Source organism: Symphodus melops, assembly GCF_947650265.1.
Source record: "Symphodus melops genome assembly, chromosome: 6".
Taxonomy (NCBI): domain Eukaryota; kingdom Metazoa; phylum Chordata; class Actinopteri; order Labriformes; family Labridae; genus Symphodus; species Symphodus melops.
The window spans coordinates 7,023,137-7,050,428 of NC_136696.1; the positions used below are offsets into that span (position 1 = coordinate 7,023,137).

General features: G+C 37.7%; 1 protein-coding gene across 1 annotated transcript in view; it reads right to left on the reverse strand.

The window, feature by feature from the left end:
• The window catches only part of spon1b (spondin 1b), a 34,089-nt gene extending 7,908 nt beyond the window's left edge, over nt 1-26,181 (reverse strand). Inside the window, exons 1-10 of the mRNA XM_079345950.1 lie at nt 25,607-26,181; nt 24,664-24,770; nt 16,832-16,965; nt 14,971-15,044; nt 13,831-13,953; nt 13,177-13,325; nt 4,801-4,865; nt 2,349-2,550; nt 1,195-1,335; nt 993-1,068 (exon numbers count right to left, since the gene is read on the reverse strand). Of these exons, the coding sequence (XP_079202076.1) occupies nt 993-1,068; nt 1,195-1,335; nt 2,349-2,550; nt 4,801-4,865; nt 13,177-13,325; nt 13,831-13,953; nt 14,971-15,044; nt 16,832-16,965; nt 24,664-24,770; nt 25,607-25,826 (1,291 nt within the window). The 5' untranslated portion in view covers nt 25,827-26,181. The remainder of the gene's footprint in view (nt 1-992; nt 1,069-1,194; nt 1,336-2,348; nt 2,551-4,800; nt 4,866-13,176; nt 13,326-13,830; nt 13,954-14,970; nt 15,045-16,831; nt 16,966-24,663; nt 24,771-25,606) is intronic.
• Nucleotides 26,182-27,292: the final 1,111 nt, after the last annotated feature.

Consider the following 27,292-nt stretch of genomic DNA (forward strand, 5'->3'; position numbering starts at 1 on the left):
GATTGACTATAATAAAATAATCACTGTTACCAGCAACATTTTCTTCTGCCATATTCTTTTTGTTATTAATTTTGCTTAATTACAGGAACTAATACGATGCAGTATGGCAGAGGAATGAGGGACATACAAAATATTACTACAGTATTTACCTTGAATCCTAAAAGGATATGCTGATGATGTATCATCAGTAGAACATTTTTTAAGAAATTTGTCAAGTGGACAACTATCCCGTCTAGCTTAAAGGTGAATATAGACAGAATGTACCAATGTACAACAGAAGCATTGCCATGCAACAGTAGTGTTCACATTCCTTCCAAATGGCTACGCATGTAGGCAGGGTATTAAATTCTATTGGAAAACCCCATTCATAATATCCCAAGATTGCAGTGCTCCGATCCATGCTCAAGCACGGTACTTCCTTGGCCCTGGCACGCTTCAAAGAGGTGTGCTTAGGCACATACAGTTCATGCACAAGCACCCAGATACACAACACTGACAGGCTTCATTATGGAAAAATCCCAGAGTTTTCTGGCTGTATCTGACTAAAATGACTTAAGGGTCACAAAGTCAATAAAATATCTGTCTTGTTCTTTGATGTGCAGACACAGACTCAACAGCTCAACAAGTCTTTCCAGCAGCCATATACACTAGATCCTTTTAATGTTAGAACATTGTAACTTTTCTAAAGGTTCTAAAAGGGTCTATATGGCAAAATGTTTGAAATAGTTCAAAATAAAAGGATTTCATTCCCATTGTTTATATAGTAGAGCACTGATACTAGTATAAGACTGGGGCTTTAATAGATAGTTAAGGTGAATGTTTGGCAAACATTTGGTGAAAGGCATAAGCAGGTAAGGTTCAAGTAAATTACAAAAAAAACCCCCGAAGAAGTCCAATGAGCTTTTTACATAAATCTAATTAATCTTGGTTAAAAAGGTTTATAAACGTCATCAAAAAGAGCAAGTGTGAGGATTTGTATTTATTTTGTATACCTTCTTCATTCTCCTCCTGTCCAATATCAGCAACTATGTCATCTACTGTGTCTGGTACCTTATTACACTGCTCCCCCTGCGTGAACAAGAAAAACGAGGGTCAGTTAAAACAGAAACAAACACATGCACGCAAACGCAGGCATGCACAGACACACTGGCAGACAAAGACTATCAGACAGACACGGTATATATTCCATTTTACCTTTCTAGCAATACGTTCCAACACCACCCTGGCTAAAGAGGAAATGGCCCCTCCCTCAGGGTCATAAAATGGGCTCTGAATATGGTCCAAACTGGTTAAGGGGCGAATCTTCTCCTGAGGAATTGTTGGCCTGTTTGGGGACTTTGAAGACAACAAAGTAGGATTTGAAAAAGAAATGGGAGGTTGAGTTGAAATTGGAAATTAGTGAAGGCATCTGGGAGAATAATTATTCAGAAATTCATGAAGTAAACACTAATGCAAACATTTGGAGAGAATTTCAGTGGAAAGTAGTCAACAGACTTTTATAACCTTACATTCGAAAATATTGAGGAATTATGGGGAAGAATCTGCAAACTTTGTTCATATATTTTGGAACTGTCCTCTGTTACAAAACTTTTGGAGACAGACTTTTGACTCACTTAACAGAATATTTAACTTCCTCTTACCAAGGGTAATTGGCCATCCTCGGGCAATAATACTCATTTATTACATATACTTCTCATCGCAGCGAAGAATGCAATAACATTAAACTGGCTTAAGAGAGATCCTCCAACATATGAGACATGGAAATTTGTTGTCAAGGGTATATACGTAATGGACAACATAACTTTTAAAGTAAGACTGCAAAAGGACAAACTCATTGAAAGATGTTCTCCATGGCGACGAGCAATGGAAGATGTACAGATCCAGGTAGGCAGGGAAACTGGGAAAATGTGGTGATATCTTAATTTTTAATTTAGATACTGTACAGAGCAGGTATGGAAACAGTGTGGTTGCATAAATTGATGAAATACTGGTAAAAAATAATGGTTATGTTATTGGTGATGTGTGTGTCATGTTTGTTTTGTGTGTCACATTTTATTTTTACTCGTTGTTGCTGTTGTTTTAGTTGTTATAGATGTTATATGTGTGGTTATTTATGTGAGGTCTTTGTTATTTTGTGGTGCTAGCAAAACAGGACTCCATTTACAAAGTGACACTGCTACCTAAAATGGTAGTTCCTGCAGGCAACTAGAAACTTGCCAGCCTCCTACACCTTTGAGAGACCTACACCTGTAGATCCATTGGTGATTCATTGGTTTTAAGGCTTTTTTTCTAAAACTAGTTCGATGTAGACTTTTCTACCATAAAGTATCAAAATTCAGATACATTACCTCATATGTGACACCGCTATCAGTGCCTGCATCCCAGGGAATGAGGTCTGTCACAAGCCTCTGGACCCAACCACACTCCTTGGTGCAGAGGTCCTCTTGTGACAGCCCCACATTCCAGTCTGGGCTTGGCCCGAGCATGGTGAGGAACGACATAAGATGACGGGTTTGGTCCACTGAAAACTCTGCTGATGGAGCTGCTCTCCTAAAATAAAGGGTCAATGGAACAAATCCATGTGCATTAAAACATTTTTTTAATAATAAATACCATCGTAAGTCAAAATGATCTATTTGTATGTAGTTATTTGTAAACTATTCACATTTTTCGCAAGTTTCAAAAGTAGATTTCTTTAAACAACTTTTTTAATTTCCCAGATATGTCCTCAAACTTTCTTATTTCAGGAGGTGACTTGAACTGTGAGATCAACCCAACGCTTGATCACAATTGCACACAAATTGCTGCAACCCATAAATCTGCTTTGGCAATTCAAGCGAGTTTTCAATCTTCGATCCCTGGGTTTTTTCAATCGCAAGGGGAAGGCTTTCCCCCTTGTTGAAATGTGAACCATGTTTATTCAAATAGATTACTCATTGGTAGATAACAGGATGATTCATATTCAGTGGCAGACTGCTGTCACAATCGTGCTCAACAGACAGACTTAAGAACTCTTTTGTCCCCCGAGCCATCATCTTTACAACACCTCACTGTTATGGCAGGGGAAACGTACTCTGGCTACGTCTCACTTCCGTCTCATTTGCACCGAGTGTCCTCCAAGTTGTCTCCACCACTTGCGTCTTAGTCCCGCCCACCAGAGATGCACGGAGTAAATGAAGCCAAGGAGAGAGAACCGAGGAAATCAGTTTTAAGAGACATGAAACGTCCTTTCCTCAACAGCGTCACATGACGCGACATCAGCTGATCACGTTCATCACAGCCTAACAGCTGTTTATGTCCACACAAACACACACTGTATTATTTCTCATCAAATACACAGTTACAGTGTTTAGTCTCTTTACCTGAACAAACACCTGAAGAACAACCTGCAGTCTACTCATAACCAAAAGGACAATTCTACTGACTAAAAGATTTCATTTCCTGAATTTCCCTCGGGATCAATAAAGTATCTATCTATCTATCTATCTATCTATCTATCTATCTATCTATCTATCTATCTATCTATCTATCTATCTATCTATCTATCTATCTATCTATCTATCATTTTGAATTGTCTATTTATTATTTATTATTATAATACAGTTTTGACTAGCCTAGCCTTTATTTCAACAATGAACTCTGGATCTGCCTCTTTGCTCCTCAATCCTCTCACCTCCGTTCGCTATAAGAGCTTTGAGACAATCCTCAACATGGAACTCTGGAACTACTTCCGGTTTGGCAGAGGACCGAGGAGACTACAAATAAGGGAAGTGAGACGTGCCTCTGTGACATTCTCATTTACACGGCTGTCCTGAGACTCAGCCCCTGGTTGGACACTTTAATTTTTACCTCAATATCATTTTATTTGCACCTTAATGTGTTGCACTAACTGTTGCTAAAAGTCTGTTTTAATTTTGCACCACGCTAATTTAAGACACAGCTGTATATACATAAACGAGACAAACTTTCAGAAGGTCTATACTTTCTAAGGTCTTTACTTAATATTTTTCCTTAACTGTTTATAGGTTTTATTTCAATTGCATATATATTTCTATTCCTGCACAGGTTATGTAAAAGTCTTTGTATCCATTCCTTCTGTGGATTAGTGTTCATTAGAAACTATAGCGATTTCTGATCATTCCAGTGTTTGTATTAGCATCGAGTTCAGATCTGAGCATCATCCATGAACCGTATGGCAATACAGCACTTTTACATAAAAAACATTTTTATGACACCAACAACAAAAAAAATATATTTAGAATATTTTAGCATGCTATCATTCAGTCTCAGGTAAGGTGAAGGTGAGGCCTTTAAAATGTTTATGGGAGTGTGTTATGGGAGTGTTTGGGAGAGATGTGCCCACAAGGGAAATCATTAACATTTAAGAGCTATGAATGTAATGTAATGGGATTGCTTTCTTCTGATAGAAACATCTACAGTACCATCAGTGTGTGAATGGGTAGGATTGACCTGCGATGCAAAGTGCTTTGAGTAGTCAGAAGACTAGAAAAGCGCTATTCAAGCTCAAGTCCATTTACCATTTACTATTTAGTGGGTACTTGGTGATTTATGGTAAACGAAAAAGTAACAACAAATATAGCCGTCTACTAGTTGACGGTAATCTTTCCCTTTGTCGGTCATACAGAATGATCAGTATCAAAAAGAGGCAGTGCTACCACCAGTTAAAAGTACTAATCATTTCATAATCATAGTTTAATAAGTGTATCCGTTTAAATTTCCAATCACATGTTACCCAGAAGCCCTTGCCCTTTAGTGAAACAGATGATGAGTGATACTTACAGGTTGAGGGGTTGCCATGCTGGCCACTGAGCCTTCGTTTTAATGACAGTCAGTACTTCATTTCCCTGAGAGACAGAGAAGGGGGAAAGATAGCCTTTTGTCATGGAAGTGAATGTCAGTGAAATAAGGAATAAGGAAAGGAACATTGGTTAATGCCAGATTTAAAGGACACTCACATCAAGTCCAGACATCTTTATTTTCAGATGTCTTGATCCTACTAATATAACATCTCTTTCACACACAGAAAAGCGCTTTGATTCGACATAAGAATCACACTGAAACACAGCAAGGGGTGCAAAAAGTACATGCACTGGCTTTGCTGTGGCAATAACACAATAGATTATGGCAACAAGTTATGTGCAGGTATGGACAAACATGGACAAAAACACAAGAAACACAAACCTTTAATTATTCAGAGGCCTAGAAATCTAACTATTGGCAATTGTGTCTTACATTTGCAAAGATATAACAGCTTTGGCTTTACTTAATGAGAGATTAATCTCTTGTCCTTTTACCCCTCATGGCTCCTTTTTGTCAGCCTTATATCCCTATATTTTTATCTTTTCTTATTCACTTAGTCTCTCAATTCCACATTATTAAAATTGAAACCTTACCACAACTATAAAAAGTGCATGGAACATTAGTAGTAGTAGTAGTAGTAGTAGTAGTTTGTTGAGCAATTGATAATTCAAAAAACTCAAAAAGTAACTGGGTTCTTAAGCTTCATAAAAACACACATCTGTGGTATCTGCTCAGTGAAGCTGCACTTAAGCAAAGATGTTTTAGATGTAAATGGCAACACTAACTGAGCAATATGGCTAAAAAAACCACTCAATTGCAAATTAGATCATAATGCATATTCGCTGATATACTTAGGAATATTCTTGGTTTTGTTGTTGTTTGAAGATTAAAAATTAAAAAATATGGCCTTTACATTTTTTAGTAGAGAAAACTATCATCAGTTGCAACCACATTTCCCAGCGATGTAAAGATTCACTGATCCCAATAGGTTCTAATTCCAACATTCGGCACAGGAAGCCCAATTAAGATGACTCAGTTTAGTGAGTCATGTTGCTGCTTACTCTGCATACCAGCTTAGCATCTACGGCCTTGCAAGACTCAAAACGTTTATCACCTTTTAACTGTCATAAGAGTAAGGTCAGCAAGTGGCTTGCGAGGAGAAAACTACAAATGTCTGAAATTGCCAGAGCTATTTATAGCACCCCATCTCTGAAACCTAGTCATGTGGATATGAAGCAATGATCACTGCAAACATCTGACAGTTATTTACTTTATAGAGAAGGAATTAAATGTATTGACACTTGAGCTTTTAAACACATCACATTAAATGTATCATTATCCTCTCAAGGCCTATCATTTTGCATAAATATAATTTATTCTATTTCATTTAACACAGCACTGATGTGCTGCACAGAGAGTTTATAGCTATTGCTAATTCCATCTAGGGCTTGCAGTGTATAACATATAAAACATTCAGTTATTTAAAATCACATGAGATCATCAACCACAGTTGGGAAAAACAAGTCACAGGTGAGAAAATTGGAGCTGAGAAAAGTGTAAGGAAACACACAAGGGCAGGAGGTAAGAATATCAACTAAACAAGTAAAGTAGGGGCAAGAAATACAAAATATAACAGGAAACACTAAAGGCGAGGCTTAGAATTTACATCTGTGTGAGTTTGTATGTGTGTGTGTGTGTGTGTGTGTGTGTGTGTGTGTGTGTGTGTGTGTGTGTGTGTGTGTGTGTGTGTGTGTGTGAATACTGTATGAATGTACACCTAAAAAGTTAGGGTTAGGGTTAGGAGGAGGAGGTGGATCTGATGGGAGAGTTTGCAACACTCTTGTGCCTTGTACATTATTTTGATTATTTACTCACAGGTGGGAAACAGACTTCTGAGATTTAAGTTTTAGAACTTCGTGCAAAATAACTTTACTGCCATGTTACTGTATAAAGAAGGTTGTAGAAGTAAAGCTGTCTTAGACCAATATGAGAAACTTAAAAGAAGCGAAATCTACCATGACCAACCTATTTAGTTACAGAGAACGAAGGGAACCTGGAGGCCCTTTGCATGTCAAACCTTTCACAGTATTTTATGAGTGAGGCTTTGTAACAAAATAGTCCCTAGTTAAGCTGTGAACTAAGGCACATGTCCCATGGTTCAAGGCAAAATTAGGAAGACAAATCTTCAGCAGTGTCTATAAATCTTTTCACTCCAGCCTTCTTTGTCTCCCTGTTGTCAAAGGAAAAGGTATTGACTGTTCCCTACTGCGCTGAAAGCTGTTCAAGTTTTTAAGACACCTTAAGCTTTCACTCAAAGAATGCATACTAAATGACTTAACACAATAGTTTTAGCCATGGCAGGCAGTGTCCAAAGAAAGGTGGGACACCTGTTGGCAAACTTCATCTTAAACATTTTACAAAGTGTTTTAAGATAACATTTGTGATTGATTTATGCAGTACAAATAAAGATCGATCGATTGATTGATTGATAGATAGGTTGTCAGTCAACTAGGTAATAGTAATTCAAGTCTTGATCTGGCCATACATGAAAAATCTATATTTAATAATGCTGCCCAATAGCCTTATTCCCAAAGCCCATATGAGAGGTTGTGATGGCAGTCTTGTCTACTTATGTTTGAACACACATATCAACCACATCACACACATCAACCATATAAAGAAAGTAAATTGTGTAGCCCTTGTTTAGCTATTCAAATATATTTTCACATTTTCTCGAGAATGGTTTTTCTTTGAGCGGTGGGGTCTTCTGGAAAATAGATTATATAGTCTTGATTAGCATTGCTATCAGTACCTGAGCCGTGCTTCTTATGTGGAAAGTGTGAATACTCCAACCTCTGAACATGCACTCAAGAATAAAAGGAAGGAAGGGAAAGAAGTCTTACAGCACATAAAAACTTGGTAAGCAGTGTTAATCATCAGTAAAGCTGTTTTCACATATGCACACGGAAAATATCTCTATAATTACGAGAGTGCTCTCGAGATTCTCCCTACCTTGCTGTTCACATATGCTCAGGGGGCAGGGGGTTTCCTGAGGTAAGATGTTGAGTAAAAAAACAATGTGAAGGTAGCAGACAAACAGAGTCTACTGCTCTACACTGTAATGAGAGTATTTGCCGAATTATCTATGTGTAGCCCAACAAAACAATATAACAAATAATTGTAATAATTGTTGACAATATCAACAAAAGAACTGAAAACAATATATTGGCAAACTGAAAACGCAACGCAATCGTATGATTACATGCAAGGACATGGTAGGGTCATGTGTAGAATCTCTATGCACTGTGCAGTAGTCACAGTACAAAAACATCACTCCCGCTCCTTTTGGCTTGAGCTGAATTCTCTACAGAATATGCTGCTGCATTCTCACATCAAAAATACTCAGAGTGTGGCAGGAGAAAATCCGAGTGAAGTTTGCCTGAAAAATTCAACTGTTTGCGTTCACATATACAGCCACTCCGGATAATCTCCTAAATTTTTCAGGAGTTGCATGTTTCTACTCACCATCACTGAGGTGGTTATTCCTAGTTGTGACTGCTGCAGAAAAAGGGCCTGCCCCAATGGCCTTCACAGTTTATTGACAAGCTTACTGTCTCAGCTCTACTGTCCCAACTTTAACCCCTGCTGCTTCAACTGCAGTTTCAAAACAAGCCAGAGTGGGGTGTATTTTGAGGTAAAATAATTAAAATTTTTACTAATGTTGCAGACTCTAAAAAAATGAAGGAAGGCTTAAAACCTGTAAAAAGTCTACATTTGCCATTTATTGTTTCTCTGACTTATTTGTATTATACTGGCATGAAAAGTTGCATACAAGCCCCATTAGCTGCATGAGGGATCCAGGATTATTTTTTACAACACACCTCCTGCATGTCAGAGCCTGTTCTGCATATTTGAAAATCTGGAAAAACTGCAGTGGTAAGGTACTTCCTATTTTCTACTCAGGCAATTGTAAGAAAAAACAGAGAGAGCTGCAGTTGGGTTGGAGATAATATGCCACTAACAGCTCCACGTTGTGCCTCCATCTCCATAACTGTAGTAAGTGGTTATATGGGATATAGTATATTTTACATAGCACACAATGTTACTCGAGCAAACTTGAAAATGGTTCTCGGCAAAATGGAAATATATTTATTGAAAAACAGACAAACACTGACCATCAGAATTAAAACAAATACAGAAATATGAACTTAACTGACTCCAAAACATGTTAGAAAGGACAGAACGAACCAAGAGGTTGTTTGTTTTGGGGGTTTTTTAAGATCAAATTTAACAGACACGTCAGCATTTTTTTTGTCTCCCTCTCAGCAGTTTTTCCCTTCAACCATAAAACGTTTACTTTTTGATTACAGAAAAAAAGTGCCCCATATATTTAAGTGCACTATGCCCTGTCTGGCCATAGCCATATTCTTGGCATCTACTGTATTTTAAAGCTGCAAGTTCTCTTATGTTTTGTGTCGTGCAGAGTGTGCCATTACATTTGTGTTCTATCAGCTCAGTAGTTTTGATATGTAAAGGTGCTAACTTCAACCAAATTACTGAGCAGTTCTAAATTGAAATTCTGAATTTTTTAATAATCAACCTTAAAGTTTATGCTTTTTCATGGAATGGGAGCCCCTTATTTACATTCAAATAGCCTACATGTTTTTGCACGTTGTACATTCGATGCACACCGGCTATCATTTAACATGTAAGAGAAGAGCTGTAGAAAGGTTACATGCATTGTATGTTGATGTTACTTATATAATAGCATACCTATTACTAAAGGTTTTCCTAAAGCCACATATATATTTTTGATACATTTTAATTAGTAGTGTCATTAGGAAACTGTAAGTCCTATACCACTGACCAATGTAGCCCACAGGCCTTCTGTTAGCCACTTATGGAACTGATCAATGTTTGCTATACACTTACTGCACATATATTATTTGTTTACTATGATGAAAATAGTTATTGTGAATTATGTAACATGCATAACAATTATATAATCTAATACAACTGAATAATTTTATTATCGATATTTACTTTTTTGTGGAAAATATTCTGCCCCTTCCATAAAAAATGGAACCCATCAAAATGGAATCAACCTGCTTTTGGTGTGTGAACAGATTTTTTTTAGCAGGTATGAAAGTTTGTTCAGAGGGCACATATAACACTTTCTTCATTAAGAGAAGAAAGCAAGAATGATTTACGAAAAATTCAAAGGTTCAAATTTAACAACAGACTTGGTGCCAGTGTCAAATTTGGTCATGATCCTTGTGACTTTCAGAACAATGTGTTCTGGGATGTCATTGTATAACACTAAGAGCTGTCAGGTCTGGTTTCCCCTGCTGTTGTGCCTGTGTCTGTCCCTCTGCCAACCTGTCTGCATCGATTGACTTAGGCCTGTGTAAAATATGAAGCACACGTAAAGCACTGGGCAAGAGAGTTTGATCTTTAGGCTTTGTCCACCATCACCACAGCTGATTGCTCCTGTGGATTTAAGATTCCCAGCTAAAACAGGGATTACTGACCCATGTCGGCATCCCACCTTTACAGCAGCCTTTGATGTTCATCCGATCTTAGGTTAGCACCCCAAAGATAAGGACATGCATCCTTTTAGTTGTTTTTAGTTCCATTAACTTGTTGTATTAGTGCATGGACAGCTCAATTTTGCTCAGCCTTGAGAAAGTACAAACTTTTGTCATCTACAAAGTTAAGTGTGTACTACATGTGAATTAGGACAAACAGCAGATTTAGATCAAGGAAAGTGCCATCCTTATTTTAAGCATGTTGATGAATTTCTATTTGATTTGTTTCCTTTTTATGAATGTTTAAAGATGAAATTCCGACAGCCGGCTTGTGAGCTCTGCCATTGTGCAGTAGCCTGCATTAATGCAGTGGCATAGCAGCACCTGATATTATTATCATTTTACGTATTTTTTACGTACGTAATTTTTTTTGTATTTTTTCCGAGTTAAAAGTTTGTTCGGACCATAAGAGAAGCTTAGATGTCCACAGGTTTTTCCTGAATTCCTTTCCATTGTTGTTAATGGTTAAGTTACATAGAAAGTGATTTTAAAAGTAAAACATGGCATTCAAACCCAACGCTGTTGAAGAGGAACATCTAGGCAACTGAATTTAAAATACAGTATTAAACAATTTGGGGTTAAGAGCCTTGCCTAAGGAAACACCAGACATGTGCCTGCAGGTCTGAACTGAACTGAACAAAACTGGGGATCAAACCCCAACCTCCTGGTTGGCCAACTCTACAACTCATCCACAGCTGCCCAATTTAAAAAAAAAAAGAAAATGGCTCAAACTCAAATGGCATTAAATAAAACAGACACAACAGTTGGACTTTTCCAAAAAGAAAAAAAGGCCAGTTTCTTTTATTAAGTCTAGACACTTTGGCACTCTTCATTATCCTTCTAGTATAAAATCAAACTACACTGTATTCTTTGTAAATCCCAATCTACAGAACACAATTAAGCCATCTCATTCTGCTATTAAACAGTATGAAACGTGTTGTGTCAGGGTAGGTATTTTCTAAAGGACTGACACAGCCACCCGAGAGAGAGGTTAAGGCTGCCTGTCAGCCTCTAATGTCTACACGCAACAACCCAAACCTAAACTGACAGGCACACACCAAACTGGCAGCACTCTAACAAAACACAATTTTTCACTTGCAAATGGCCACTTGCAGTGCTCACGAAGAGAGAGTGTGATAGATAGAAGACACAGAGCTAGCCATATACTGTGGGCCCAATTGGACCAGCCCTTGGGAGAGAAAATATGTTATTTGAAGTCCACAAAATACCATTTTAAGGCCAGCCATAAGTCAAACATAACATTGTAAAAAAACTTGAGGTTGCTTTCACTAACTGTTTTTCTTGCTGAGTTTGTCATTTATCGTTTGTTATTAGTTTAAGTTCCTCACAAGCAGTTCCATATAATATAATTGGATACATAAAATAAGATAATCCTTTATTCATCCCGCAAGTGGAGAAATTTACAATTTACATGATTTCAAATGTTATTCTAGGAATGCCAAGAAATGTGCTTCAGATAATTCAAACTACAGATGAATACAATTTGTATGACTTAACTATGTTAAGCATAAAAAAACCCAAAATAAAAGTTTAAACAACCTCTCACACAGGATAGCTTTCCATGTAAACATCTGACACTAAACAGTTTAAGTGGAAAAAGTTAAGGAATGCAATCACACATGTTTACCAGGTGATCACTGGAGAAACAGATGGATGATTTCATCCTGTGTAAGAGTGGACATTTTAATACCTTCCATCAAGTTACATGAAACAATAATTCGAAGAAGCAAGACTTTTTCCGTTATCTTCAGTGCTTGCTTTTGTTGGATACATGTTGTACCACCCAAGAAGTACACTCTACACTAAATCTTTTAGTAAATTGTCCTGAGGTAGCCGAGTTCTTCAATGTCTGTAGTAAAGATCACTATTTTGTCACTATTCACAACTTCCCTCCTTCCCATCCTGATTTCAGCATTGTTTGGTTGTTGTTTGTCACTACTTGTTTGCCTTGTTGAATTAACTTGATGACTCCATAGTCAAAGACTGCTCTCCCTTGTCCTCCTATTTATAGTCAAAGGGGCAGCAGTTCAGCAATGGTAAGGTGGTTTTACACTACTATAGTCTTTTTTTGTCTATAATACTTTACCCTAAGTACTTTAATGATCCCCAAACTGTGTGGTTTAAGGTTTCTTTTGTGTGTTTTGAACATGAATGCAGTTGAAAAAATAAACCTTTATTTATGCCCAGGATGAGGACTAAAAGAGGCATTACATCCTTTGTACCACTGAAATCCCTCGTTTAATCTTCAGGATAATTAAGATTTTTTTTAATGATTTTGTTTTAATCTCCTGTCTTGTAGGCCTATATGTTAGTTTTTATTTTCATGGTTCAAGGCAAGTTCCCCTATGAGTAATAAGGTTTCATTCATTCATCAGTACTTGGCCCAGATAGATAGATAGATAGATAGATAGATAGATAGATAGATAGATAGATAGATAGATAGATAGATAGATAGATAGATAGATAGATAGATAGATAGATAGATAGATAGATAGATAGATAGATAGATAGATAGATAGATAGATAGATAGATAGATAGATAGATAGATAGATAGATAGATAGATAGATAGATAGATAGATAGATAGATCCAGTAGCAGTATACAGACAGGCAGGACACAAGACCTTAGTTACAATACACGTGATGGCCAATACATGTGATGGTCAATACACATGATGGCCAGATAAGGTTTAAAGTAAAACATTTAAATAGTGGGGATTCATCAAAAATGGAGCATGACCCCTACCCTCTGTCGAATCTCTTCTTCCATCTTGATGGGGGAGCCATACTCGGCTACCTGACGAACACCCTCACTTGCATACCCTCCATATTCCCAAAGCGTGTAGCTTCGGGAGTGAGATGCACCTATCAGAGCTGACCAGTGGTTGGCTCGTCCTGAAAGACAAAAGATAAAGAAAAATTTAGTGTAAGTGATAGCAACTCTGATGAATAATATAAATTCAAGCTGATTAAATGAGTATCTTTCTTGTTGCCAGTTGTCTTCAAGGGTTTCAAGAAAAACTTAAAGTATTATTCAGATGGTCAGCATGTGTTTTTTGGTTCAAAATTTTGATCTGAAACAGATTATTGACACAATACTGGAAGATAATGATTATTTAATACAATGTTTTTTTCTGACTAAATGGCTCATGATTTGAAAATGATCCTTGTATCATACTGAGTTGGTTGTTTAATTTTACAATATTTACGCAGCCATACTTTGTGAATTAGTTTTCCCTTTCTTGTTTCCCTTTCAACAGTTTGTTGTGAGTGTTCGTTCTCTATCCCTGTCAGCTCCATATGAAGTTGACAAAGAAGCAGCAGTGGTGTTTTCTAAGGGCAGTAGTTGCTGCTTTACAGGGACATACTGTATATCTACATGGTGGTCTGTTGAACTCACTTGGGTAGTCTTTTGGATGTTGTTGCTCTGACCAGTTGCCATAGAAGGTGAGCCTGTATTTTGCTGTCCCACAAGCACAGCATTCCACGACTGGAGCTTCTGTGGCTTCCCCAAAAACACGCTCTACAGGGAGACAGGACATTCAAATAGCAACGCACATAAATACACGCTCCTTGAAATTAATTCTTTAAACCTTTAGCCATATTACTAACTCCTGTGTCATTTCAGTTTACTGTCTCTCCCAAATGCCATGCAGTATTGTCAATGCCTTCCCCAGGCTCCCTACCACTGTCCCCAAATGTTGGACATCAGGCCTTCAGCATACACGCAGTTAGGTTTTTTACCAAGCACTCATGTTATTATGTTATGTTCGACTACATGGACAGTTGCAGATGTCCATGTAGGTTGTTGCCGTTTTAAACATATATCAAATATTTTCTTGTGAAGGCAAATGTCTGAGAATTACAACTAGAGGTTTTGCAGAGTTGACCATTGATGTTCATAACTGACCCTATATGACAGGAAATTGGGTTTTGTATGGTGTATCAAAAAACTCAAAACATTTCAGGATTTTTAATATTTGTTTAGATCTGTTAATAAGCATTGTATATGTGCATGTTATAATACTAGCAAATGGTCATACTTTTTGTGGATTAAACATTTCTGACAGACTTTTAGAGGCTGCTATAGCCTATACTGTACAACACATGGCAGCTCTGGACAGTATATCTTTTAAAGGAATGGTCAAGGGAATGAGCTCATTATTGATGAGTCACTTTAAAATAAGTTTCCCCTTCCTCTCATTGTGAAAGCAGATAGAGTTAGCAAATGAATAGATAGCATTTGGTCTCATTTTGTCATATATAATTTTTATTTTAAGGAAAGATATAAGGAAGATTTTGTAAAAAAAAAAAAAGGAAACCCATCCCATGATCACTACCTGCATTCTTCTATCCCCACCATCATTTCTTCGTTTAACTGCTGTTCATCTTCTTCTGTTTCTTATTCATATCTTTCTAACAAATGTGTTAATGATGTTTTGGCACAAGGGCAAAAGTGGTTAAAAAAAAGGCAGCGTTATAAAAAGAACAAAGATAAAGAGATATGAATCCCATAGAGAAAATATGTAGCTATCGTTACCTTTTTCACACAGTCGAATAGTGAGAGAGCCTTCCTCCTGGAAATATATGATTCTCTTTTGGACAATACTGGCCCTGAAAAGAAAGGATTAAAGGTAATGAAAAAAAGGGGTAAAAAGGCTATTTCATTTAAACTAAGACAGAAAGCAAAAGGACCTGCAATATTTTATGCTACAACACTTTTGTTGCTTCTTCTAAACACAAACTCACAAGGTTCTCCTTTCCCAACTAATCAATAAGAAATTCTGCTAGATTTCCCATGCTATAGAGTAAAGTGACCACTGTTTTTTGAGACTCTGTCTGAAACATGAACATGTTTGTGAACCGCTAGTCTTTGCAGAAAAGGCCGCAGGGTTGCTCAAAAACAGACATTCAAATACTTGAGGCAGTTTACAGTGTTTGTATTTTATTTATCCCTTAAGATGTATTATCTTGTTTTCAACAGGGTCCTAACAGAAGACAATTCACAACATGACATAATTATGAAAATTGAAAAGAAAAGAACAGGTTTACACAGAAATATTAATTGATTTATATGTAGAAATCCACACATATAGTGTATATATTCTTCAATTTAATTACATTTTAAAAACTTTATTTGTCCCTGGGGGGCAGCTCTGGCAGGGGGAGGTGTTTCGATGGGGTATGGGTTTTAGGCCACTGGGAGCTGTGTTGTTTTGTGTTTCCCACAAAACTTGAAGTCATTATTATCGCAGAGGCTGATGGGGTTGGCGTCAATAAGACAGAGGAGGATGAGAAGGAGAAGAGGAATGCAATCTAAGACCTACAACAGCTACAGCGTCCAAAGAGGAGGGGGAGAAAATCTTGCCCTCCTCTCTGATGCAGAACAAACAAAAACATTCCAAAGGAGGGGAGGACAGCTGTCTTACTAAATGGTAAAATTGTTAATGACTTAGAAAGCCCTTTACTAATCGTCTGAACTACTACAAAGCCCTTTTACAATACATGTCACATTCACCCATTCATAGACTGAGGCTGCTACATAAAGAGCCCAGCTGCCTATCTGTTCTTTTCCATTCACACACATTCAAATACCACTGACATTACAGCACAAACAATTTGGGGTTAAGGTACGTGTGGGGTGGCTGTGGTTAGTGATAGTCTGTAAATTAGAAATTCTGGGTTCAAACCCCAGATCCTGCAGTCACATGTCAAAGTGTCATTGGGCAAGACAGCAAACCCCAAATTGCCCTATCTGCTGCTTCTGCAGCAGATGAATGTGTGTTAATGGATAATTATTGTTATAATTGTATTGACAGTGGTCTACCAACTCAGCATATTCTTGCAAGGTATTAATTGGTCATAATAATTAAGTACATTTCCATGTGATGTCACTTAATTAAAAAACTTTAAAACTATTTGCATTTAAACCAAAGTAAGTATTGCTCATTCTCACCATCTGTGCCAACTGATTATCTTATTAAGTTTTTGCTTTCAAACAAGGCTTGTTCGAGCCTGAAATGAAACAAAAACCTGAAATGTTAAATGAAAAATATAACAAAGCCCAAAATGTAATAACTGGTCGATAAAGTAACAAAATGCTGAGCCCAAAATATAGTAACTTTTTGCCCAAAATGAAGAAGTTGGGTCAGTTATTACAGTATGGGGCAGGCAAAATATTTTTCTCCTAATAATGTAACAACTTGTTACATTTTGGGCTCAGCATTTTGTTACATTATCGACCAGTTATTACATTTTGGGTTTTGTTACTTTTTTTTTTTTTTTTTTTTTTACAACATTATTGTTTTTACATTTTGGGTAGTTGCTACATTTCGGGCTCCAACAAGGCCTCTTGAAAGTATGCTCTTTATCAAAAGCTGGTCAATGAACATAAAACTCACTTCAGTATAACACAGCCAGACCCAGTAGGTGGTGCTGTCCAGAAGACCTGTATTCTTGTGCGTCTACGTGGTGTACTCTCCGTCACTGCAGGGGCACAGTTGGACATGAATTGTGTGTCCTCTTCATCAATGATCTAGAAACAGAAAAAAGGAAGATATATATATGTGTGTATATATATATATATATATAATCATATTTCTATTGTCATGAAAAAAGTAGTATCCAGGCCGCTCTAAACCAAGATGTCATTCACTTCAATACACGAACAAGTTTTCAGAAGTAATTTGACAAGACATACTAAATTCAGTTTATGAGCTAAATTATTTTGTCAAATCTCAAAACTCTGAATACTTGGTAAATAACAGTGTAGATCTGGAGTGGATTGCATCTGTAAATGGGGTTGGTTTTTTTTAATGTCATGGTTTACTCTTGTTTAGTTCGTTTGCTCCTTGTTTTGTTGCATAGATGTCATTTTCTGTCTTTGTTGTAATTGCCTATGCTACTGTCATTAATGGATGTGTGCTATTTTGACAGAAATACTGTGTTAGAACCTTGAAATCTTTGGATTGTTTTTAATGTCAAGCCTGGTTCACACGGCAGGATAATTACGCCGATTTTCTCCCCTTCCGATAATCTTAAGGACGCCCCGATCATCAAAAGATAATCTTATAAAATCATCCTGCCGTGTGTGGTGTGTTAAGACTGCTCTCGTCTGGTCGGAAGAATGTCGTGACCGCTCCGATCTCAAATCGGGGATATTCAACATGTTGGATTGTTTTGGCCTGATCTCTCATCATGTGTGGTGTTCCCCGAGGAGAAAACGAGCACGAGCCTGTTTAATGTGATGCATAGCCAATCAGAAAGCGAGGTGACGTAGTAGCGAAAACACCGGGAGCAAAACAACAACTACTCACCTCCATATCAACATTTGGCAAGTACAGATCATGCTCCCGTTGTCTCCGCTCCTTTGACTGATGCCTCTTTTTAAAACGTGTTTTTCACATAAAAACAGCACAAACGATCCCTATTACATCCTCTTCGTCCGTTTGTTGACTCTGGAATCACGTTTGATCTCAAGAGGTTTTGCGAGATTTCCCGTCTGATCGGGGGATGTTCGCGAGTGAAATCGGTTCGTGTGTGGTGTGTTGATGTTGCCGTGTGGCCGCACACCACACACTGTACGACCGAAACTGTAAAACCTCCGATTATTTATCGCCATGTGTGTGGTCTCTAAAGTTTGGGAAATCGGCCGACAATTTTAAAATCCTGCCGTGTGAACCAGCCTTAACAATTCCTTTTTTATGACAGAGTGGAAAAAGCTTAAGCAAAAAGCAAATTATGCAAGAGAGGTCTTTAAAGAACCTATCGGGGCCCTAGATAGTAGCATTCTTGTATAATTATGAAATCTTAAGTTTCCACAACCAATCGTATCCCTATTTGTTAAACGGATTGTAAGCAAGATGGAGGTAGCTGCATCAGATTTGAAATTGTGTGACATCATAGCAGTCCAACACAGTGTTGAGAGCTATTAATTAGGGTACTGTACCAAACCAAACTGAACACTTGGTGGAAATGGTGGTAATGAAAGACGGCAAACAGGCACATTTAAGTTTAACGCCATTTTGTTCCATCATAGATAACAGAGAATGTGTGAGACTGAAGGACAAAAAGACAAAGCGACAGGCAAAGACATAAATACAGAGTGTGGGGAGGCTGTCAAAGGAGTGTTTATTTTGTCTGAGACTGACATGTCTGTTCCTTTATTTGTCCATGTCAATTGTACACTCCCTTAAAACCTCACTAGTTGAGATGGTAAACACAGATGCTTCACAAGTGCTTACATAAGAACATACAGAGCCCTTCACACGTATAAATATGACACCGCAAACAGACATCCAATATTAAGAAGAAACATGCATTTGTTTGTGGTACGGTTGTGAGTTTTTGTTTATTTACTGTATAAAAGTCATCATCAAATGCAAGTCAGATGATGATAACAGGGACAAAAAGAAAATAATAGTGACCCCCGATGACCCAGATTCAGCCTATATCTTTAAGTCATATGAGGATCGGTTCCATTACTTCTCACTCATAGATGTTGAACTGTAAACATTAACTAAAGAGCTTCCCGCATATAGCCCTGTGATATTTTGGTCAAAGCTACGTTTACTCAGGCGTCCTCCTAGCTTCGTCAGAGGCCACTTGCCAAGACAGGCAACTGCTTGGGGTTTGGACCAGTGAGGGGCCCCTAGGGCTAACAATCGTCAACCCCTAGCAGTGACCCAAGATGTAGTGTTCTTAGCATTAAACAGTAAATAACTTAGCTAGCAGAGCATACTACAAACTATGTCAAGCTCTGCTCTGCTGACTGTGAAGGAGTTGAGTGCATGCAGCTGGGATATAATTGGGACATTGACAAAAAAAAATGCAAATAGGCTAGTAGTTACAGTATTAACAATACGTAACAATCCAATTTCTTCTTGGGGTGTGTAACTTAAATAAAAAATTATCTCTGCTGATTATATTACTTGAGTATAGGAGTTTTGGAGTGGGCTGGGGAACAGCTGAGAGAGACAGTAGCTTTTTTTAATTGCTGTCCAACTGATTAAGTGGGTCTGACCTAGCTTACTGTTAATCTAGAAAGGCTATGAAATGTGAATAAAAAATGAATTTGGACAAGTGCACTCCAAATTACCTTGGGGTATGAGTGTAAGTGAGTGTGTGAAGTTGTGTGTATTCCGTTGTATTTTCCAGTTAAATTTCAGTAACACTAGTTCTATTATGTGAAAGCCTTTAAACAACTACTCAGTTACTAACCACATAACCACATCACTTTTTCCTGGGAACTCCTGAGTGTTGGTGGACGGCCTGCTTGAACAAACCCCCCCGTTTAATCATGAGCCTGGAATCTGCCGAAGATTTCTACCTCTTAAAAGGACATTATTTCTTACCACTGTAACTTTTGTTGCTTTGCTAAAAGTGCTAATGATGGATTAAGCCAGGTCTTTGTAATAAAGCAATGAGTAAGGTTTTTATCTGCTTTTTGGACCACAAGGAGTAGGTCTTTTTACCTGCTCTTTTATAATATTAGATAACAAAGAGTGAGGTCTTTTACCTGCTTTTTGTGTTTCTTGAGATAACACTTCTTATGAATTGGTGCTATACAAATAAAGATTTATTGAATGAGATTGACTGCTTAAACGACTATAGTTACATGTTATAACTATAACTATAATATATTATATTGCTTTATTATCTTTCCTCAGGATCATTACTGAAGTTTCTAACACCAAAAAATGAAAAATGATACAGTGGCCTGTCCAAATATTTACAATAATAACTGTATGTTCAGTATGCAACTTTTGACTAATTATACTGGGCATTAATTCATTTTGGCAATCTAAGCACCCAGTACACTGGCGCTCTTTTTAGCAGCACACCTGGGACTTTCAAGCCCCTCCACCCGAGTGTCCAGGAACTGAAATTTTGAGGCTGGTTTTCGGCTGCCCTTCCCAGCAGTAGCTCATTTACTGGGCTGCCTGCTCTGCACTACCATGGCTGGTTTCCACCTTAGTCATGTACAACCTGCAGTTGCAAGGCCAGCCCCTTGCCTTTTGACAGTTAAAAATGACCAATCTAACAAAAACCTTAGCTCTCAACCAGGAGCTGTCTGCCAGAACGACCTGTTGCATTTTTTTTGAGAGGCTTCCTCACTAAGGCTTGTCCCCCTGGATGGTGAACATTATCAACCAGGCATATAATGTGATGGTCGTTTGGAGTTTTCGTCAGTAATTAACTCTTTATAATTTTTTGTCTCACTCATTTTTTTCTTTAATCCCCTCATGGGGTTGACAAGGCGTTAATGTGGGTTTGTGTGTGTGTCTGCAAGGGACATTTTATGTATATATTGCTATTTGGTACTTGCTGAGTGATGTATGTTTTATATATGTTGTTTTGTTACCTGCCAAAGGGACTGCAGATGTAAATTAGCCTAAGGCTAACCATCAAATGGTTACATTTATGTCTTAATTGCACACGGTCTCTAACAAATCAAGTTGAAAATTGATTGATCGAGTGATGTACTATTCCACAGGGTTGCTTTTAGCAGATCAGCTGGCCATCAGCTGATGAGGCTTGCGTGAGTTCAGCTGACACCAACTCTGGAACCATAATAGATGACCTGCCTGAACTAACACGTGGCTCCATTTACTTTGTAAGCTGTCCTCTGGCTTCGCATGAAGTTCCTTTTTTTGTAAATAAATATACAGTCCATGTAAACTTCTTTTTATCATAGGAACAGGAATGGGTGTGTGCCCACGTTACTACCCTAAATATCAGGTTTCCATCATTTAAACTATCCACATCCTTAATGTTCTCGCAGCTAATCAAATACTTCTATTTTACATAGTTTTGAACAGTAAACCGATTTGGTACATTTACCATGACCTAAAATCAGATCTCTCACTAATCCAAGCCAATAAAATAGATAATATCTGTCTGCTTGTCTTCTGCTAATCCAAACAAGCTCAGTTTGTCTCCCAGAGCAAAAACATTTTGCTGGCCAAGATAAATAGAAGCTTAGTCCCACACTCACACAAAAGGGGCTGGGAAAAGCACACATGCAGACCATCACGTACACCCATATGCTTTATCAGTGCTATAGCACAAATACACATTTCCAAGCAGAAAAGGACTTCAGGCTCAGTGGGACAGAGTTGCTATCACATACAAATAAACACTTACAGACATACTATCTAAGGTATGACAGAAGTATTTGAGAGAAGATACTGGTACATAAATTGCCCACATAGGCTGTTAAATATTGCCTTCAGTGTTTAAACGTGTGACTGACATGCAGTGTAAAAAGCTTAAGTTGTATGAAGTCCAGAAAGGCCACAATATAAACAAATGAAGTCAGTTTACCATTATTGCTCAAGGAAAAAATATGGACAGTGGCTCCCAGCTGTGGTGTTTTAGTGAAACAGCAGGCGGGCACATTCCAGGACAGCTGCCAAAAACAACGCCATACCAGAGAGCAAATAGAGAGTACAGCCATATGAAGAACCACAACTGGGTTCATTTAGCTCTTCTCATGCACAATAACAATCAAGACATTGCGAAACCAGCCTAATAACTTACTCTTAGGAAAATGAATCACATCCTTTTTCATTATTGTTGTCAGCATCTTTGATAAAGAGAGGCTTAATTCAAGCGATTGAGAGTGTACCAAAAAAGCTTCTAGCTCTCATGTTTCTGTCTCTTATCGAAAGGGAAACTTCAAAACAAAAAAAAATTATAGTATCACAGAAAGGCTAATTGTTTCAATTTGGTCTTCTTATAATCAGTGGTACCTGGAAAGTGTGTTTACCTCAGGATGTAGATTGCAAAACCATATTGTAAGCTTTTGTTTTATTTAAGCTCAGCTCACAATAGGGATGTGCAAATTTAGTCAACTAAACAAACTATTTCACCCTTGTCAACAGGCACCAGATGTTTGTGGTGGTTTACTAACATTTTGTATAACTGTAATGTAACCCACCACCAGTTGGGGCTGTAACAATAGATTCGCTGTAGCTCCAGTTAATGGATGATTTCCACGATGCAGAAAACATAGACTTAATCAGGCAATTTGACAGGGACAGTGGAATCAAATGTAAAACACAGAATATTGTGGAATTTGAATGTGGTTGTTTTAGGTGTAACAAATGATAAGGGCTGACACCAATAATTGGCATAAGGCATGGTAATTAAAGCCAGTGAGACGATTCTTACAATTGCACCTTTAACTTTGTCAATTCTAGTCTCTGTATTAACAGGAGAAACCAGAGAAAGATGGTTTACAACAAAATAATCTGCTTTTAGTTTGTTTGTCTTAATAACAAGCACACTAAATAGTGATTAATGAACAAGCTAAACTGTCTCAACAGTTATTTAAACACAGGATACTGCATTCATTTAAAGTTAATTACCAAATGTTGATGCAATGAACAAAAAAAAGAGACAGGTCTTGTTGAAGGAGGAACAAACTGAGCAATGGGCTCTCAGAAACTTTATGAGAGTATTGAGTGAGTCAGAGCGGACATGAATATTCTTAACAGTGGGTGTTGTTGATTTAAACAAATAAAGAGACGGGACCAATCCCTTTTTATATTGGTTTTACGTCCTCAATTAGTAATTTACGTATCGGATAGCCAACTGATAGGGCTGCTGCACATCAAGAAATATGGTTGGGCACATCCTCAGCTTGTACAGTCTCACTTTTAGACATTTAGACTGAACTATAAACACTGCTGACAAATGTCATGCACACTTACTTTTGATGCAGCAGAATAGTCCATGACTAAGTCTAATCATATAGACTAAGTCTTCATGATTGTAAAATTGCAATGGTCCTTCTCTGAGTAACAAAAAAAACATGGTTCCTATATTCATAAAACCAATTGCAGTGAGGAGTCTACAGACTATTTAGGAATTTCAATGTCTTAATTTTAGACATTTGACGTCCGACCACTGCTGGAACAGCTGCTTTATTTTTCTTAAAGTTGAAATGTGAAATGGACCCCTTGCCAACCCACAGCAAAATGTAAGTCAACAAAAAAAATCAGTCGATCAACAGTGCTTCTTTTGTGGGAGCGAACATACAATTTCTCTTAAGTTTTAAAATTCCGAACAAAAGAAAATTGTTTTTGTTTTCTGTTGAAATCTGTGAGCATTGTCACTGTGAAGAGATTTTGATGTGAGCATTTGGCTCAAAGCTACATTGCATTAAAGTGCAGCAGCAGTATTGCTGTGAACTCTTAATCATTTATGGTAAACATCTGCAGTAGGTTTCCTTATAGTACCGTCAACATACAGGTTGCTGCTGGCTTCTTTCAATAAATCTAATAATGTGAAACCGGGGCTGAAATGTGTGAAGCACTTCCTGCATGTTTGTGCTTCTGCATGTTCACAAAACGGGCAAAGCAACGTTTTAAAAACTGCTTCTTTTAAATTGTTTTACTTGTATTAATGTACATGTTCATAAATACTTCAAACATTCACATCTGCTTAATGAAAATACTTTTTTAACTTCATGTCAATAAAGTATACTTGTATAACCGTAGCCAAATAATGAATGATTTGCTGCTTGTTTGTTGAGGCTGCTTGGGGATTGTTGAAGGATGGTTTTGTTCATCAACAATTAAAATCCTAATCGTTCATTCAAAGATAACTCACTCTGATTGTAAAGTATACATGCAAGGAGAGCACCTGTACTATGAAATCTTAAAATTGATTATGTTTCAGGGATGTTGGAACCCTTAAGAAAAATCATTTCAGTCTTGGATCAAACTGTTGGGTATAGAAAGGCATCATCTAGCTCTGTTTAGTGAAGTAAGAATCTGGCTAGGATCAGCATGTGAAAACACAGCTACGGATGTGTGTTCCTGTTTACAAGGGCAGGAGTTAATTGAGGAAGTCTGGTTCTCCTTAGGGGCTCTGTGCTTCACAGTGTGAGCTGTGTTACTACTGAAACAAACATCTCAAATCTCTCCAAATGTCTCTGTGTATATCTTTTCTCTGCCCTCCCTTGCTTTCGCCTTCCCTCTCTCCTTCTTAAGAGACATTTGCGACATGTCTGCAAATTAAAGCACCAAAGTAGCAAGCAAAGGTTCTTCTACACAACAATAGGACAGATCAGTGTCGAGGTTCGTCCAAGGTTACTGTGTTGTAGTCAGTAAAATATCCTTAAATTCCCATTTCAGAAGATAAATTGCAGCTAAGTTGATATGGATTTAGGAGAACACAACTAGCATGCAGCAATCATTTCTTCTTCACATCTAATCATCCTTACCTGGAACTGGCCTGTGTAGTCATCGTCTGTGGTGCCTTCTCTGCCCTCCTTTAATGCGATGAGGGTGAAACCTCTGAAATAAGCCGGGCTGGTTGCCAGGAGGACCACTATAAAGGAAGAACATTGTGTTTATAATCAAGAGAGACAAAGCAGAACAGAGGCGTATAGTCTTCATTAACGCTTCACGCTAAATTTTGCAGGATACCACTGGATGATGCAAGGGAAACACACAAGGAGGTAGCCTTTCAATATGAGAGCTATAAATTGATGCTTAAAATCTTAAACTACAATAAAAGACAACCAATTAACTTGTGCAGGCAAAGCCATCAGGGGCTCAGACAAGGAAATTACATTTGGATGCAATTTCGTTCTACAGCTCACCCCTGTGTCCTTGCCTTGCATTTTCATACTAACCAGTCAGATAATCAAAAATTTCAAAAGGTAAGATTTAAAGTCACTTTAAGGCTGTTCGGGCTTTTGGAATATGTTTCATTGACAAGCTGTTCAAATTCTAAAAAAGGAACGTGAATTCATGTTTTTGAAGCTCAAATCAATAAATGCTACTATATCCATCCTATCACAACGAGAGATGTCTTTGTATTTTATTTATTAAATTTGTCATAAAATACACCGTTTTGTCATTTGAGTTGTGTAACAGCTTACATAGACTGTAAATGTGAGACAGTGAGTCAAATGTGTTTGTGTGCCTGTTATCATAGAGAATATGTCAAAGATCAACTCGCAAAGTAGGCTACACTTCTCATACGCCTTTTGGGGGATCTGTAGGAGCTTTTTAAAGTGTCATCAACTGCAATTTATTTGATCTGAATTTCATCTGAAGTGAGTATGACATGAACAATACTTTGGATCCCATGTAGACCGTGCCCTGTTTTTAAACATTTTTTACATATTTACTTGATGCGCTATTTGACTAAAACACTACCTCTGTACTTATGGCCAGGTTTGTAGGTTTCTGGGTCTCCTTCCACTCTGAGCCTGAACTCATGGTGGCCATCCCTCCGGGTGCCCTGAGTCTGCGCCCGAAGGATCCGCCCGCAGTACCCGTCCGACCTGCCTCCGGAGGGTTCCTCCACGAAAGCGACGGCGTTGCATACAAAACTCGAAAGTAAATGCAAAAGCAGCAGATGAAAAAAAATTCCCATCTCAGAGCCCAAAAGTGAGGGATTGTCTAGTTCAGGGATAGTTCAGTCAAAGTCAAACCCAAGGAGAAGAGCGAAACATCGGACACTGGATCAGTTGTAAATCCTGCTCTCCTACCAAACTTCAAAAGCGTCACAGTTTAAAGAGTTAAAAGTATAGAAAAAAACACGGGTCCATCTTCTAATTGGAGGTTGTGCGTCTTTGGTTCTCAATGCTGAAACGATTAGGTAGGCTACTGCTGCTGTTTTCAACGTGTGGTATTCATTAAGGGACTGGAAGCAGCGAAGTGAGCGTCAGAACAAGACACTGTGCAGGCGGATGTCTCCTTAAAGTGAACCGAGGGAACTTTCAATCTGGCGATCCGCAGATAAATAAAAGCCAACCCCCTAAACACACACACACAGACACACACCTACACACACACAGACACACACACACACACACACACACACACACACACACACTAGCCTTCACTCGCCTTTGTCTCTGTTTGGTTTTCACTGTCTGGACAAGTACTCAACTTTCACTTTGACACTTTGAATTATTATTAGTCCACATACTCCTACAATGACAACATAACGAACTGCTATCTTTTAATTTGTAATTTCTTGCTTTTTTTTTTTTTTGCATAATACAGTTTGTGCAACACTGTGTGTATCTGGCCAGTAGGTGTCGTCAGACTACCTTTGGTTCATTCAGAGCTATTTTCTAATATTAGTTTTATGTATTTATTTTTTTAAATGCGTAAGCCTTGACGGCCAACTGACTTATTGTTTACAAAGCAGATAACTTTGAAATAGATGTTTCCAAGAAGCAAGTTTAATGATTAAACCACATCTACTAAAGTTTAGAACCATGATGTCAAATTAAAGATAACATCAGTGAAAAGCTGTTTTTCTCCATTTTTGTACAGTGTCAAGGAACGCATTTTTCAAAATATGTATAACTGTGGTTGTTATGCTCTTTATTTATATTAAAATATTAATTGTATAGTTCATCAACTGACTTTTAGCCATTACTGTATGAAGCCATTGGGAGCATATATTTGCTGTTAGTCATTGAACGTTTTTATGCCTTTTTAAAATTTCTTTAACATTATCGAACTGGTTAACTTTTAAAGATAATTATTCCAATCTTTTTGATATAGCTGCAAGCACACACTGCGCAATCATGAATGGACAAGTACTATTGATCACTTTCTTTAAGCACTAAGGGGGCGAACGACTGTCAGGACTTCCGCTTTATGTCTGCATCCCTCTAGAGGATTTAAGGCAGTAAAAAATTTTGTTTTATTAAAACAAGTAAAAACATCACACACAGAAAAAAACATGCAAGTCAATGGTCTTTAGTCTTTATTGTTTAAATTCACCAAAAAGTTTTCTGCATAACTACATCCAACATCATTCATTGTTTTCGTCACTTTGATTTAACAACACCCTAGTGACGATAGTGTGACATCATTAGCGCT